Genomic DNA, 14,386 nt, shown 5'->3' with positions numbered 1-14,386 from the left:
ACATTATTCCCAATTACTTACTTTAAAATATTAGAAAACAAATTCTAAAGTAAGCCCACACTTCAAATTTAGAAATAAAAAACTTAGAGAATAAGATTATTAATATATTGCTGAGCTATGATGGTGCACATCCTTAATCCCAGCACTTGGAAGGCAGAGGAAGATGAATCTCTATGAGTTTGAGGCCAGTCTGGTCAGCAGAGCAAATTCCAGGATAGCCAGGGCTGTCTTGAAAAATTTTAAAAAGAGGCCGGGCGGTGGTGGCGCATGCCTTTAATCCCAGCACTCGGGAGGCAGAGGCAGGCGGATCTCTGAGTTTGAGGCCAGCCTGGTCTACAAGAGCTAGCTCCAGGACAGGCTCTAGAAACTACAGGGAAACCCTGTCTCGAAAAACCAAAAAAAAAAAAAGAAAAAGAAAAATTTTAAAAAGAAAGAAAAAATTATTAGTATACTATATATACTTACTGAGAATATATTTATTGAATGAATTAATTGGTAAAATAGCACTGTATGTTTTTTGTTTTTGTTTTTTTTAATTGCGATACTTGAAAAGTATAGCCCATCAGAGCAGCTTATGATAGTTTCCTAGGGACGTTTTTAAAATCTGGACTCATCTTAAATAAATATTAGTAATACTATGTGTCCTTAAACCTTACTATGTATATTTTCTTTTTATTGTAGATGAATATCTAAAAATACTATTAATTGTTTAAAATGTTTCACATTCTGAGATTATCAATAATATTTTTGTTCTAGTAAAATTGAATTGTGGACACTCATATATTTCCATGTTATTTAATGTACTACTTGTTAGGCATTATTGTGATCACTAGTTTTAATAAGGGAACATAAAGTAGCTCCTGATTAGATACTATGTATTTTTTTTCTATCATTTAGTATTTTCCTAACGTTTCAAATAAGCATAAAGTTAAAATTCTTAAGCACTATGCTATGAAAAAACTAAACTCTTCCCTCTTTTAAAATAATACTTTCAGTTCCTTTCTGTTCTTTTGCCATCTTCTTTTTTTCTGGATAAATGATGTACATTGTGTTTTGAGGACATATCATTAAACATTGGTTGGATTCAAAGAGCTCCACTGTAAGGAAGCTCATAAAACAAGAGTCAGTTCTGGAGTCTGAGCCTTACACCTGCACTTGGGAAAGCGGGAAACTGAGCTAGCTGGTTTCTGAGACTCTTGCCAACACTAAAATTCTCAATTTATGAAACTAAAACATCAAAATAATAATGGAATAAGAAATATTGAGCAGCATAATTCAAATACTAAAAAGAAAATAATTTACACTTGAATGTACATCATTTGTAATTCTAATAAGCTAATTAACCAATTGCCCTATCAACACTTAACTAAAAAGTTGGAAAATTCAAGTAAGTTTTGTTGTAAAAGGAGTGTAGTAACTAGTGCTGTGTGCAACCCTTATAACTAGCCAAGGCCAGCATGCAGGTCCTCTATGAGCGACTCCTCAGAAGAGCACAGCCAAGAGCCCAGAACGACACGCATGTAGGTATGTTTATAAATAGGTTAATTAAACTTTGTAAACAATGTAGTATATTCCCAGCTTTTTTATTTAAGGGTTCATATATATAATCAGTTTGGTTTGCACATAAATTGGGTTAATTTAATTGATTTGTAATGTTGAAGTTTTTATTTAGAAGTAAAAGTGATAGCGTGAAGATCTCTCTGACCATTCACATATTCTAGTTTTTATAATGACCACTTTTTAAAAAACCATCTATGTCAGCAAAACTGCTGATTGAACAATAATTACTGTTAGTGTTCTTTAAGTAATTGCAACTTTGGATAGAACTAATCCTTGGGGCTGGAGAGATGGCTCAGAGGTTAAGAGCACTGACTGTTCTTCCAGAGGTCCTGAGTTCAATTCCCAGCAACCACATGGTGGCTCACAGCCATCTTTAATGAGATCTGGTGCCCTCTTCTGGCATGCAAGCATACATGGAAGGAATGTTGTATACATAATAAATAAATAAAATAAAAAAAAAGAACTAATCCTTAATGAAATGTGCTTAAAAAGCTGAAGCTGGTTTTATGCGTTGGAAGGATAAAGAAGAGGGAGGGACACCCCAGATTGGTTTCATGGTTTTAGTTAATTTGCATATGTTTTCATCATTCTAGACTTTTAAAAATAATACTAAATATCTATTATCTAAATGTTACGTATATTAAATGAAGAGGTCCATTTATCTGACTTTGTGCACTTTCATGTTATTTATATATAGTTTTTGGTCGAATCACAGAGATCCGACTGCCTCTACTTCCCAAGTGCTGGGGTTAAAGGCATGAGCCCCCACAACCAGCCTCCATATTATATTTTAGACTTTTGTTCTTGCATAGCAGTAGTAACTAGTTTGTTAACTTTCTGGAAGTTTTTACTTGGCCTTGAATAATGGTTACTTTTTTTAAATTGTTGGTAGCTGTTGAAATTTTCAAATGAAATAAAATTGTGTTCTCAGTTGTCAGGTGAACGAACAAACTGAAACAAAGAAGTTAGTATTTCATAATATTTCAGATGAATACTGGCTGAGAAAGATTTGAGCTGCTTAATTTTTACCAAAACTATTCTTAAAATTCATTTATCACTAGAAAAAATTAAGGTTGAAATGTTATGCATAGTGTTTCATTCTCATATGAAGTGATTGTAAAATTAACAAAATTCATAGTATGAAATTGTGACCATTTGTGGCATGCTTTAGTATTCATTATAGTAATTAAAATCTGCTTCTAGTTTTAGTGTACTGCCAGCCTGTCTGCTTAGCTTGTAAGCATTCTGCATTCATAAAATACTGCTTAATATAATTAAGACTTGTCTTAAGAGGGGAGTAGATTTTGATTTGTTAGAGAAAAGGCTTGGTTTAAAACATAAGCCGTATGGTGGTGGCATATGCCACCCAGCTCTGAGGAGGCAGAGGCAAGCAGGCAGATACTCTGAGTTTGAGGCTAGCATGATCTACAAAGCAGGTTCCAGGACAGCTAGAGCTACACAGAGAAACCCTTTCTCAAAACAACAACAACAACAAAACCATAAAATCTGCAAAAGTTAGTTGTAAATAACGTAATGCTTACCTGAGTATACCTCTTCATCTTGTAACCTAAGCTCTGATTACTGCTTTCAAAAATAATGTTCTTAAAGAGACATGTACTACAAGTAAGTTTATTGCATTATTTCTCTCAGTTAGCAAAACAGAAAAAAAAATAGTGACCAATATTTTGACAAAGACTAGAATAGGGAAAATTTTGGGGTACCTACATAAAAGAACGACACAGCATTTATTGAAAGTGCTTCCCTAGCGAGTAGATTTCCCCAGAACAGTGCCGAGAAAACAATGCAAGTGTCAGAAAACGTAGAGGAGAGTCACACTGTGAAAACTCATGTGCGTCATAGAAGGATATAGTCTAGACTGTAGCCTTGAACCGTAGGTGGGAAAGTGTCCTCAAGATAACTTGAATAAAATAGTGGCACTAATTTTACATTTTTATTCATTGTTATATAATAATAAAGTATTATTTGAAAAGAAAAATATAATTATTTAAAGTGAGACAAAAATCTGTAAGTGGTTTTGAAATCATTCTCCATTAGTTCAGCAGTTAAATTTAGCTTTTACTCCTTCTTGAAGATTTTTTGGCTGAGGCCATCAGCCAGAGGGTAAGTGCCTGTTGCACAAGCGTGAGGACCTGAATTAGGATCCCCAGCACTGAAGTCAAATCCAGGTGCAACTGCTTGTAACTGCAGCCCCAGCAGTGGGGTGCAGAGACTGAAGAATTTCTGGAGTTTGCTGGCTAGCCAGACTAGCTAAAACAGTGAGTTCTGGTTCAGTGGGAGAATCTGTCTCGCAGAATAATGTGGCTCTGACCTTTGTCTTATACAAAGAATGTTTTCGTGAAGTAGTCACTAACTGTACATTAGAAAAATGTATCAGAATTTTAAAGTTTGTTTTCTGAAATTTTAATGATTTTCTTACATGATAGGAAAAGATGATGAACAATGAAATTAGATTTACTATATGGAATTTATGCAGCATTTTCTGTTGGGTTTTTGTTTTTAACTTAACATTAGAAGATACTGATGTTTCTGACTGAATTTTTTGTGAAATCAGTTGCAACATGTCATAGGATGCATCTTTGCATTTGTGTGAGGATGACTTTTTCAATGAGCTCATTTAGTTATACTTATTTTCCTAGTTTAAAATTTATATTTGAGACCTTGATGTAATTCTCTTCCTTTAAAAATAACTAATCTTTATGTTACTTGTTTCAGTGTTTTTCTTTTGATCTTGCCATTTTAATTATAAATTTCTTACTAGATGCTTAGAGCATACCTAAGTAAATCAGAATTATATAACAAAAAATACTTTTAACAATACATAATATCTTAAATCGGGGATTAACTTTTTATTGCAAAAGATTTTGTCCTTCATATAATATTAAAGGTAGTTTCAGATCTAACACTGAAATCTTTCCTCTAATTAGTTTTTACCCCCTTTCAGAGGAAATGGATGTAGAAGCTCGTCTTACTGAACTGTGTGAAGAAGTTAAGGTACTTGAAATTTCTTTCTAATTCTTATTATTTGAGTGATTTCTATCTTCTTTTTTCTTTTTTTGATGGATAAATCTGAACTTTTATTGACTTTTCTTTTTTATTAATATTTATTGAGCTCTACATTTTTCTCTGTCCCCCTCCCTGCCTTTCCCTTCCCCCTTCAACCCTCTCCAAGGTCCCCATGCTCCCAAGTTACTCAGGAGCTCTTGTCTTTTTCTACTTTCTACTTCCTATGTAGATTAGATCGGTGTAAGTCTCTCTTAGTGTCCTCATTGTTGTCTAAGTTCTCTGGGATTGTGATCTGTAGGCTGGCTTTCTTTCTTTATGTTTAAAAACTGCCTATGAAGCTGCAGAGAAACCCTGTCTTGAAAACCAAAAAAAAAAAAAAAAACAAAACTGCCTATGAGTGAGTACATGTGATTATTGTCTTTCTGTGTCTGGGTTACCTCATTCAAAATAATGTTTTCTAGCTCCATCCATTTCCTGCAAAATTCAACTGTCGTTATTTTTTTCTGCTGTGTAGTACTCCATTGTGTAAATGTACCACATTTTCCTTATCCATTCTTCTCTCAAGGGACATTTAGGTTGTTTCCAGGTTCTGGCTATGACAAACAATGCTGCTATGAACATAGTTGAGCACATGCCCTTGTGGCACAATTGAGCATCCTTTGGATATATACCCAAAAGTGGTATTACTGGGTCTTGAGGAAAGTTGTTTCCTAATTTTCTGAGAAATCGCCACTCTGACATCCAAAGGGGCTGTACCAGCTTGCATTCCCACCAGCAATGCAGAAGTGTTCCGTTTTCCCCACAACCTCTCCAGCATAAGTTGTCATCAGTGTTTTTGATCTTGGCCATTCTTACAGGTGTAAGATGGAATCTCAGAGTTGTTTTGATTTGCATTTCTCTGATGACTAAGGATGTTGAACATTTCCTTATATATCTTTCAGCCATTTTAGATTCCTCTATTGAGAATTCTCTGTACTCCAAATGTGATCTTTTGATAACTAATTTCTTGAGTTCTTTGTATATTTTGGAGATCAGACCTCTGTCTGATGTGGGGTTAGTGAAGATCTTTTCCCATTCTGTAGGCTGTCATTTTGTCTTGTTGACCGTGTCCTTTGCTTTACAGAAGCTTTTCAGTTTCAGGAGGTTCCATTTATTAACTGTTTCTCTCAGTGTCTGGGGTTATATTTAGAAAGTGGTCTCCTGTGCCAATGAGTTCAAGTGTACTTTCCACTTTCTCTTCTATAAGGTTCAGTGTGGCTGGCTTTATATTGAGGTCTTTGATCCATTTGGACTTGAGTTTTGTGCATGGTGATAGATATGGATCTGTTTTCATTCTTCTACATGTTGATATCCAGTTATGCCAGCACCACTTGTTAAATATGCTTTCTTTTTTCCATTTGATATTTTTTTTTGCTTCTTTATCAAATATCAAGTATTTGAAGATGTGTGGATTGATATCCGTGTCTTCTATTTGGTTTCATTGGTCCTCCTGTCTGTTCTTATGCCAGTGCCAGGCAACCTTCAGTAATACTGTAGTGCTGTAGTAGAGTTTGAAGTCAGGGATTGTGATGCCTCCAGAAGTTCTTTTATTGTACAGGATTGTTTTGGCTATCCTGGGTTTTTTGCTTTTCCATACGAAGTTGAGTACCATTCTTTCGAGGTCTTTGAAGAATTTTGCTGGGATTTTGATGGGCATTGCATTGAATCTGTAGATTGCTTTTGGTAAGATTGTCATTTTAACTATGTTAATTCTATTTTTTATTCTAAATATTTTGTCCAAGAAAATTCAATTGTTTATCTTTTTTTTTAAACTGCAAAGGCAAATTGGCCAATCATGGTAGAACCACAGATTTGATGGGCAAAGGCATCTAACCTCAATATAAAGCTAACATATCCTTTGAAAAATGTATTGTTTTTGCACATAAAGAACAATTAACTGCAAATATATACACTTTCTTCTGTGATTTTTATTTAATGAATAACTGGAGAGGTTTTTAAAACACTTGTCTAGTTTTGTACAATACTTTTTTATCTGTTAACATTTTTGGTTAGTGCGCAAAGGTTTCCTAGTGCCAGTCTTTTACAAGTATCATACTTGGTTCTCATTCACCACTCCCTCTACCCTGCCCTACTGTTGCCCTTCATTTCTGTACTCTTACTGGCTCTCCTGCATAGCAGTTTTTTTAAAATGATACTCTTTTACTACAGCAGGTCAGCTTGTGTTTTAAGCCGCTGTTTGTGATTCATGCCAGAGTTCATGTCAGAGTTAGCTGCTGGTGAACCTCCTCCACTCCCCATCTGTTCCAACTCATCAGCCTCCATTTCCATGGCGAACATTCTTAGTTTTCTCTTTAAGATTTTATTGTTTTACTTCATGTGTATGATATCCTAGCTAGCTTGCTGAAATTGCCTCCATACCCGTCAGTTAAATATAAAAGCATTATTCAGCAGCTGGTGTCTCTCCCTCAGCGCGCATGTTCACACAGGCCTTCATGGCTGATGTTCTTCGTAGTGCTGTCATGAGGTCTGATGCCAGCATTCCAGGGAGCAGTAAAGTTGTTGTCCTTGTTGTTCTAGAAAGTAGAAAACCCTGATGAACTGGCAGAACTGATCAACATGAACCTTGCACAACTTTGCTCACTTCTCATGGCTTTATGGGGACAGTTTCTGGAAGTCATAACACTGCATGAAGAATTAAGAGTACTATTAGCACAGGAACACCATACCTTGAGGGTAAGTTAAAAAATGCCCTTTTATTGAATATTATATATCTTTAGGAATTTCTTTTTTTTTTTTTTTTTAGCTTGGAACTGCACGATGTATACATTCGCACAGGTTTATTAACACCATGTTTCCCTGCGTGTACAACAGTATCTTAAGTAGGGCGAAATCCACCATCTACAATCCGCCAGTGTGGAAATACAACGAATATCTTGATACAGATGAAGATTGCAGCATTAGAATGTGTTCCTATCTTTTTTAATGATGGTATTGCCTTTTTCTTTTTTTTTTTCCCCCCCATGGTTTATTTTTTTTTTATATTTAAAAAATTTCCATCTCCTTCCCTCCTCCTCCCCCTTCCCTCCCCTCCTTCTCCCCCTTCCCTCCCCTCCCCTCCACCCAAACCTCCCCTCCCTCCCTCTCAAGGCCAAGGAGCCATCAGGGTTCCCCACTCTATGCTAAGATCAGGGTCCTCCCAAAATTTCTTACAAGTAAAAATATTCTTAATTATGTAGATAAATGTAGAAAAGAGGCATCCTCATGTCGTTGTTTGATTCTAAAGCTAATAGTAAAGTAAGACAGTTCAGCAAACGTTATATCTCAGTGCCAACCTCTGCTAATAGAAAACTACCTGAAGGTAAATAAAACATGAATATATATGATAGGAGATAGTGCCTAGAACCCAAAAGCAGGAATTAGAAATAATTAACCAACTAGGCATCTCTGATAGTCTCTCCTTCTTTTATCTTTGTTTTGGTTTTTCATTTTATTCCATAACCTCTCTCTCATGAGAATATATATTAGGAATTTTGCAAGTTGAATATAGACCTATAGTGGCTCTTATACAGAAAGTTAAACTATTTCATTATATAGCATGTACTAGTTACTGAATTCTGTGTAAGTTAGATCATGTACTGTGTATGTCCTTTTATATGCTACTTTTTAAAATTTCTGCCACTTGTTGATTTTCTCATATGTTATGTACCATTTGAGTTTATACACAATTTATTTTGTTGATAGACATCTAGATTCTTCCTGAGTTTGTAACTATTGCAAACCAAGAATAGTTTCTCTGAAGAGGACCATTTATCCTTAATACTTCAGTATGTATTTCTCAAGATCAGGAACACTTATCCATTATAGTAGTCAACCTTAGAAATTTTTATACTGATATAATAATGATGTGTAGTCTGGCCTGTCTTTTTTTTTTTTTTTTTTAAATATTTATTTATTTATTATGTATACAATATTCTGTCAGTGTGTATTCCTGCTGGCCAGAAGAGGGCACCAGACCTCATTACAGATGGTTGTGAGCCACCATGTGGTTGCTGGGAATTGAACTCAGGACCTTTGGAAGAGCAGGCAATGCTCTTAACCTCTGAGCCATCTCTCCAGCCCCCGTCTGGCCTGTCTTAATTAAATCTTTTCTTGGTGTGATCAGATACCCTGATAGAGGCCACTTTGGCTTAAGGTTCCAGAGAGGCCACAGCCCGCGTGGCTTGGAAGGCATGGCGTCAGGAACGTGCAGCCTGTCAGTCTTGTGGCATCAGCCGTCTAAAAGCCAAGATAGTGAGGGCAGACTATAAACCCTCAAGACTTGCCCTGAGTGACATAGTTCCTCCAGCAAAACTTCAGATCCTAAAAGGTCCATGATCATCCAACAGTGTCAGCCGTCTAGTGACCATGTGTTCAAACACATGAGCTACAGTCAAACCACAGTGTGGCCTGTATTTAAAGTTTAACAGTTGTTGTGTGCTATTTGACAACCCCACCCCAGTCCACATTTGCAGGATCAGATTAGATTCACACATCGCATTCTCTTTTCATGGCCCTGTAACTTCATCTAATAATCTTACGTCTCCTTGTCCAGTGGCTGATAGAACACCCTCAGTTTGCTCTATCCTTCCTAGTAGTAGAGTAGAATGGCACAATGTAAGTAGGGATGTTGTAGATCATTTCTTTTTCCAACAATTTGGTAGATGACATTTTTCTAAGGAGTTTTTCTATTTTGCCTGCACTTTTAAATTTATTATTATCACATAACCGAATACTTAATTTTTAAAAAATATCTGACAGATCCGTAGTGTTTTCCACCTTTATTACTATATTTTTATGCCCTTATCTTTTTAGGGAATGGTCTTAAAGAAAGTCACTCATTTTATTAGCATTTTAATGAACTATTTTTTCATGTTTTTACTTCTCTCTTTGATGTGTTTTCTGTTTTATTATTATATTTCAGTAGGTAGGGTTATCATATTGAAAACTAATATTTTAGGGTTCTTCCTTAGAAATCCTTTAATAAAGATTAGTTGCTTCTCTAAAAGGCCTAATATGAGATTCTGAAGTGGATAAAATAGCATAATTACAGTATCCATGTTACTAATGATTTTCTTTAGCTTTGTATAGTAATTTAAAATGAATAGCTCAATAAATGCAATGTGTATCTTTCAGACAATTTTCATTAACATTTTTTACCACCATGATTTTGAACAGGGATGAATTTTAGTAGAAATATAACCAGTTCTCGTGGTGTGCTCACACTGCTGAACTGCCTTTTCCTCGGTGCTCTTTGGAAATTAGGACTTCGGTGAGGGCTTGGGTGCCTCAGAGCAGTCAGTGCATCTGTTGGCATTGTTTTCTCCATAGCCATTCTCACTGGAATGTGATGAACTAGAAAAGCAGTTGACATTTCACTCTCCTAGTGACGAAGGGTGTGGGACACTTGTTTCAAGTGTTTATTGACTGCATATATTTCTTTTGAGAACTTTCTTTCCAAATAGTTCATTATTGCAAAGTTTAGATAATATAGTCAACCTGAATATGTGGGCATCCTATTCTACTAAAATTCTTAGAATATTAATTAGATTTGATATTGAAAGGTCCCAAGTTGTATTTTATTTCTTTTTTATTCCTTACTTACGGGGATTTTTGAAGAGGTGTTGTTTTTTATGGTGTACTTTACCTTTTTATTTATTTTATTTTGTTTTTTGCAACAGTGTCTTACTGTGTAGCACTCACTGTCCTGAAACTCAAAGAGATCTGCCTGCCTCTGCCTTTCAAGTGCTGGGATTAAAGGCATGTGTCACCATGCCTGCAGTAGGTTTTTTTATATCAAGTAGTTATAACTGGGCCTGGTAGTTTATGCTTATAATCCCAGCACTGGGATGACAGAGACAGGCTGGCTGTGAGTTTGCCATCAAAGTGAACCACATAGTGAGTACCAAGGCTACTGAGTAACACCCTGACTCCAAATTATAAACAAAGCAAGCCAGCTCTGCTTCTTACAGTCTCCTGACTGTTATGTGCAATTGTCTCTGCAAATTTTCATGTTCTTTTTGATGGGTGTGTTCATGTTGTTAGCATGGTGATGCTTTCACATCAGAATTCATGAAATTGTACTCTAAATGTGTGATGCCATAACTCATACACCTCCAGAGAACTAGAAAAATGGTGAGCGCGGGATGTAGCGCGACCTCACGTGTGTGTCCAGGGAGAACAGGAGGGCTTACTAAACCTTAATAAAGTAAAATAATAAAATAAAATGTCTGTCACATGTCCGAAAAAGTTTTTCTCTTTGTTAATTTGCTTTTAGAAGAGATGCATATCATATCAAGAAATGAGCTACAATTGTATCTGATATTAAATGTGAATCAGTTTTTGTATAATAAAGCTTTATTGTATCCTTCTTTAACACAAAGAGCAAAGAAAATATATTCAAATAAACATTTGTAAAGTGCTACATTTTTCAGGGTAATATAACCATAATCTATCAGATCGAAAGCCTGTGCTCAGCATCAGACTCTGCTGTACATGAACACATATAAAAATACTAGAACAAATTCTCTTAACAGTTTAAACCACATATTCAAGTAAGCCCAGGAAAGAATATTTACCTCTTTAAAGCATTAATATTATCTAACCATTGAAAGTTCATCTTTTTTCTATTGCTAAAATTTCAATAGTTGTGATAGTGCCAAGTAAATGAATTTTAAATTAGAGTATATTACAAACTTTTACAAACTCACTTTTGTAAGCAGCTATAACAAAGTAGTAATATATATTTCTTGTATCCCCTAAATTTAAATTTGGAAACCTAACACATTTTAATATTATGTGTTGCCATCAGGTGGCACTCATACATTAGTTATGGTGACACAGTACAGTGAATAGACTCATTCATGGCATAGCATCCCTGTGTGTAATTGTAAGAGAATGAAAAAAGGAACCTCATATGAGTACATAGAGGCATGGAAAGATTTCTAACTGCAGAATCTTGATGTAGAAAGACAAAAAGATAAGAACTAGAGTGTAAGATTTAGTTTTTCCCAAATCTGTACTTGAAATGGGTTTATCACTTACTTACTGCCTGTGTCTCCTTGGTTCCTCTTGCTATAGCCTCCTCACTGACTAAATGAAGATATCTCCTCCATAGCCCTTTTAAGGTTTAAATCAGGGCCTTAGCACAGAGCCTCCTAAGTAAGATACTAGCAAGAAATACTACTTACTATAGGAATCAGGATGGTGAAGGAGAGAAGGGGAGCCACTCGCCGACTCTGGAAATCTAGTGGGAGCTAAAGAGAAGGAAGGTTGTAAGAAATAAAAGAGGAGTTTCTGAGGAGAAGGCAAAGAAGGGAGAGAGGGGAAGGAAAAGGCTGGATATTGTGAAAATACAGTATGGAGATGTTATAATAAAACCTCTTTCTTTGTGTTCTCAATATAATAAAATAAATGCTTACACTTTATAGTCACCAGGGAAAACAAACTCTAGACAAACAGGCAGATATTTTCCTTCATCCTTTCTTTAGTGCTGAGAGAAACAGGAGCTAAGTAGATGATTAGAGCACATTTGAAAGTAAAGACCGCAGTACACACTCTCATCAGTGCCTCCCCACTGTCTCTCTCCATGTCTGCGTTAGACACCACAACATATGTGAACAACATAGTATACATGCAACAGAAGTTTCTAGTATGGATAGATATAAACACACGCTTTTGTAACTGCTGTTCTAATGGTCACTGCATTCTGCCTTAGGAGAACTATACACAAATCATACCCCTTGTGCCGTTGCACAAGAATTGAGTGCAGTTTGAAAGTGCATCACCTGAAACTCTGAGTCAAATGCCCAAAGTCACAATGCTAATACATCACTCAGTTCATGGTTATATACTTGAATGTCTGACAAATAATGTACATGAAGTTGGCCACCCGGGATTTCCCTCCATCATTTCCCATGTGTTGGGCACTATTCTGGATGCTGTAGACAAAGCAAATGGTATAAGTACTATCCCTACCTTAATTTAAGGAGGAAAAATGATATCAGAATGTAAGTCTAAGTTTCTCAGTTCTGTTTTTTCTTTATTCCATACCATATAGAAATACAGTGATTTAGGAACACTGAAGAAAAGAAGTGTAATTCTCATGGGAGTGGTTTTTGAATGCCTAGTGGAATCAGCATCCCTGCTTGCTAGTCTGTACCAAATTGACTAATGGAACATACCTGATTATCAATGTTCCTTTTTGAAATTATTTAGGTTCGCAGATTTTCGGAGGCATTCTTTTGTTTTGAACATCCAAGAGAAGCTGCCATTGCATACCAAGAGCTTCAGTAAGTAGCACAAATCCAAATGCAGATAATTGTTTTTTCTTATACTTAAGATGTCTTATCACAGAATTATTGATGACAGACTTTATAGTATTTAAGGCAGAAGAAAAGGTTTAATTTAGGAATTTTTTTGAAAGTCCCTTTCTGTTCAAGAAAGGTATAATGGCCTTGCACTGATGTAGATAGCACTGTGTAGCTCTGCTCTTCACATGCCGTTGTCTTCCGTCTTTGCTTCCTCAGGTCAGAATAGCTCACATTCATTGTTTTCATATCATGTGTGATTCGCACTGCCTTCCATCACATAAATGATACACAGTTCAAATGTCCAAGTAGCTGGGCAGTAGTAGCGCATGCCTTTAATCCTAGCACCCGAGAGCCATAGGCAGATGGATCTCCCTGTTTGAGGCCAGCCTGGTCTACAGAACAAGTTCCAGAACAACTCTAAAAACAAAACAAAACCTCCGAAACTTTGTTTGCCTTCCATCATTCCTACTGAATGTGGTTAGGTTTTGTTTTCGGGCTTTAAAGAGTTGCTTGAAGTCATTTCCCTGAGGAAAATAAAACAGACAAGTGAATACTGTATCCGTTTTTATATATGAAATTTTGAAGAAGCAAAACTCGGGTGAAGAAAGTCCAAACAGTGGTTCTCCTGGGGTTGACAGGGCTGGGAAATTAGAAAAAAGTGTGAGTAGATGGAAGTATTTATTCTGTTGTGTATTTTTTTGTCAAATCATGTAGGATATATTTCAGTTCATAGATATTTTACCTACTAAAAACACTTATAAACAGTAGTTATGGACATAAGAGGTAGAGTTGAAGCATAAAAATGGGGCAGGTGTTAGCTGTTCACACTGGGTGATATAAGTAAATGCAGTTAACTACTCTATTTTGATTCTTTTGAAATTTTTATTAGAAAATTTTTTTCAATTTTGGGGTTTTTTTTTTGGTTTTGTGTGTGTGTGTGTGTGTGTGTGTGTGTGTGTGTGTGTGTGTGTGTGTGTGAGAATGTTTTTTTCCGAATGTATGTATGCTCACCATGTGTGGGCCTGGTCCTATTGTAGATCAGAGAAAGGAGTCAGACCTCCTGGAACTATAGTACATTAGTTACAGTTACATGGTTGCAAGCCCCCATGTGGGTGCTGGGAATCAAAGTGGGTCTTTTACCGGAGCACTAAATGCTTTTAACCACCGAGCCTTATGTCCAAGCCCTAGAAAATATACCTGATCACTATTTTATATTAGGCTTTGTGTATCTTGTTTTAAATAGATGTTCAATGTATTTATCAATATGTATTGGTAAAGCAGCCTTGTGAAACACACTTTTCCCGTGTTCTCATTAAGTAATTAGTAAGTAATTAGCATTGAACTTTTGATACTACGTTCATACAATAGAATAGGAATTAGCTTGTCAGCAAACTGTAATTTTATGACAATAATTTATTATTAGTAAAGCATAATTTTCATTTTGCCAATTTTTA

The 14,386-nt window shown here is 35.8% G+C and overlaps 1 protein-coding gene across 4 annotated transcripts in view; it reads left to right on the top strand.

The window, feature by feature from the left end:
* Window positions 1-14,386, top strand: part of Fam135a (family with sequence similarity 135 member A) — an 84,501-nt gene that overhangs the window by 48,262 nt on the left and 21,853 nt on the right. For 3 of the 4 annotated variants that reach the window (XM_038341563.1, XM_038341564.1, XM_038341562.1), the window contains 4 exons: window positions 1,447-1,524; window positions 4,523-4,572; window positions 7,162-7,317; window positions 12,838-12,911. In XM_038341563.1, the coding sequence (XP_038197491.1) occupies window positions 1,447-1,524; window positions 4,523-4,572; window positions 7,162-7,317; window positions 12,838-12,911 (358 nt within the window). Of the gene's footprint in view, window positions 1-1,446; window positions 1,525-4,522; window positions 4,573-7,161; window positions 7,318-12,837; window positions 12,912-14,386 lie in introns of those variants that run through there. The other variant, XM_038341565.1, reaches the window with a different exon arrangement.

Source organism: Arvicola amphibius, chromosome 9 (assembly GCF_903992535.2).
Source record: "Arvicola amphibius chromosome 9, mArvAmp1.2, whole genome shotgun sequence".
Lineage (NCBI taxonomy): Eukaryota > Metazoa > Chordata > Mammalia > Rodentia > Cricetidae > Arvicola > Arvicola amphibius.
Note: the sequence above shows the minus strand (reverse complement) of the source record. Positions and strands in the feature narration are given on the sequence as shown.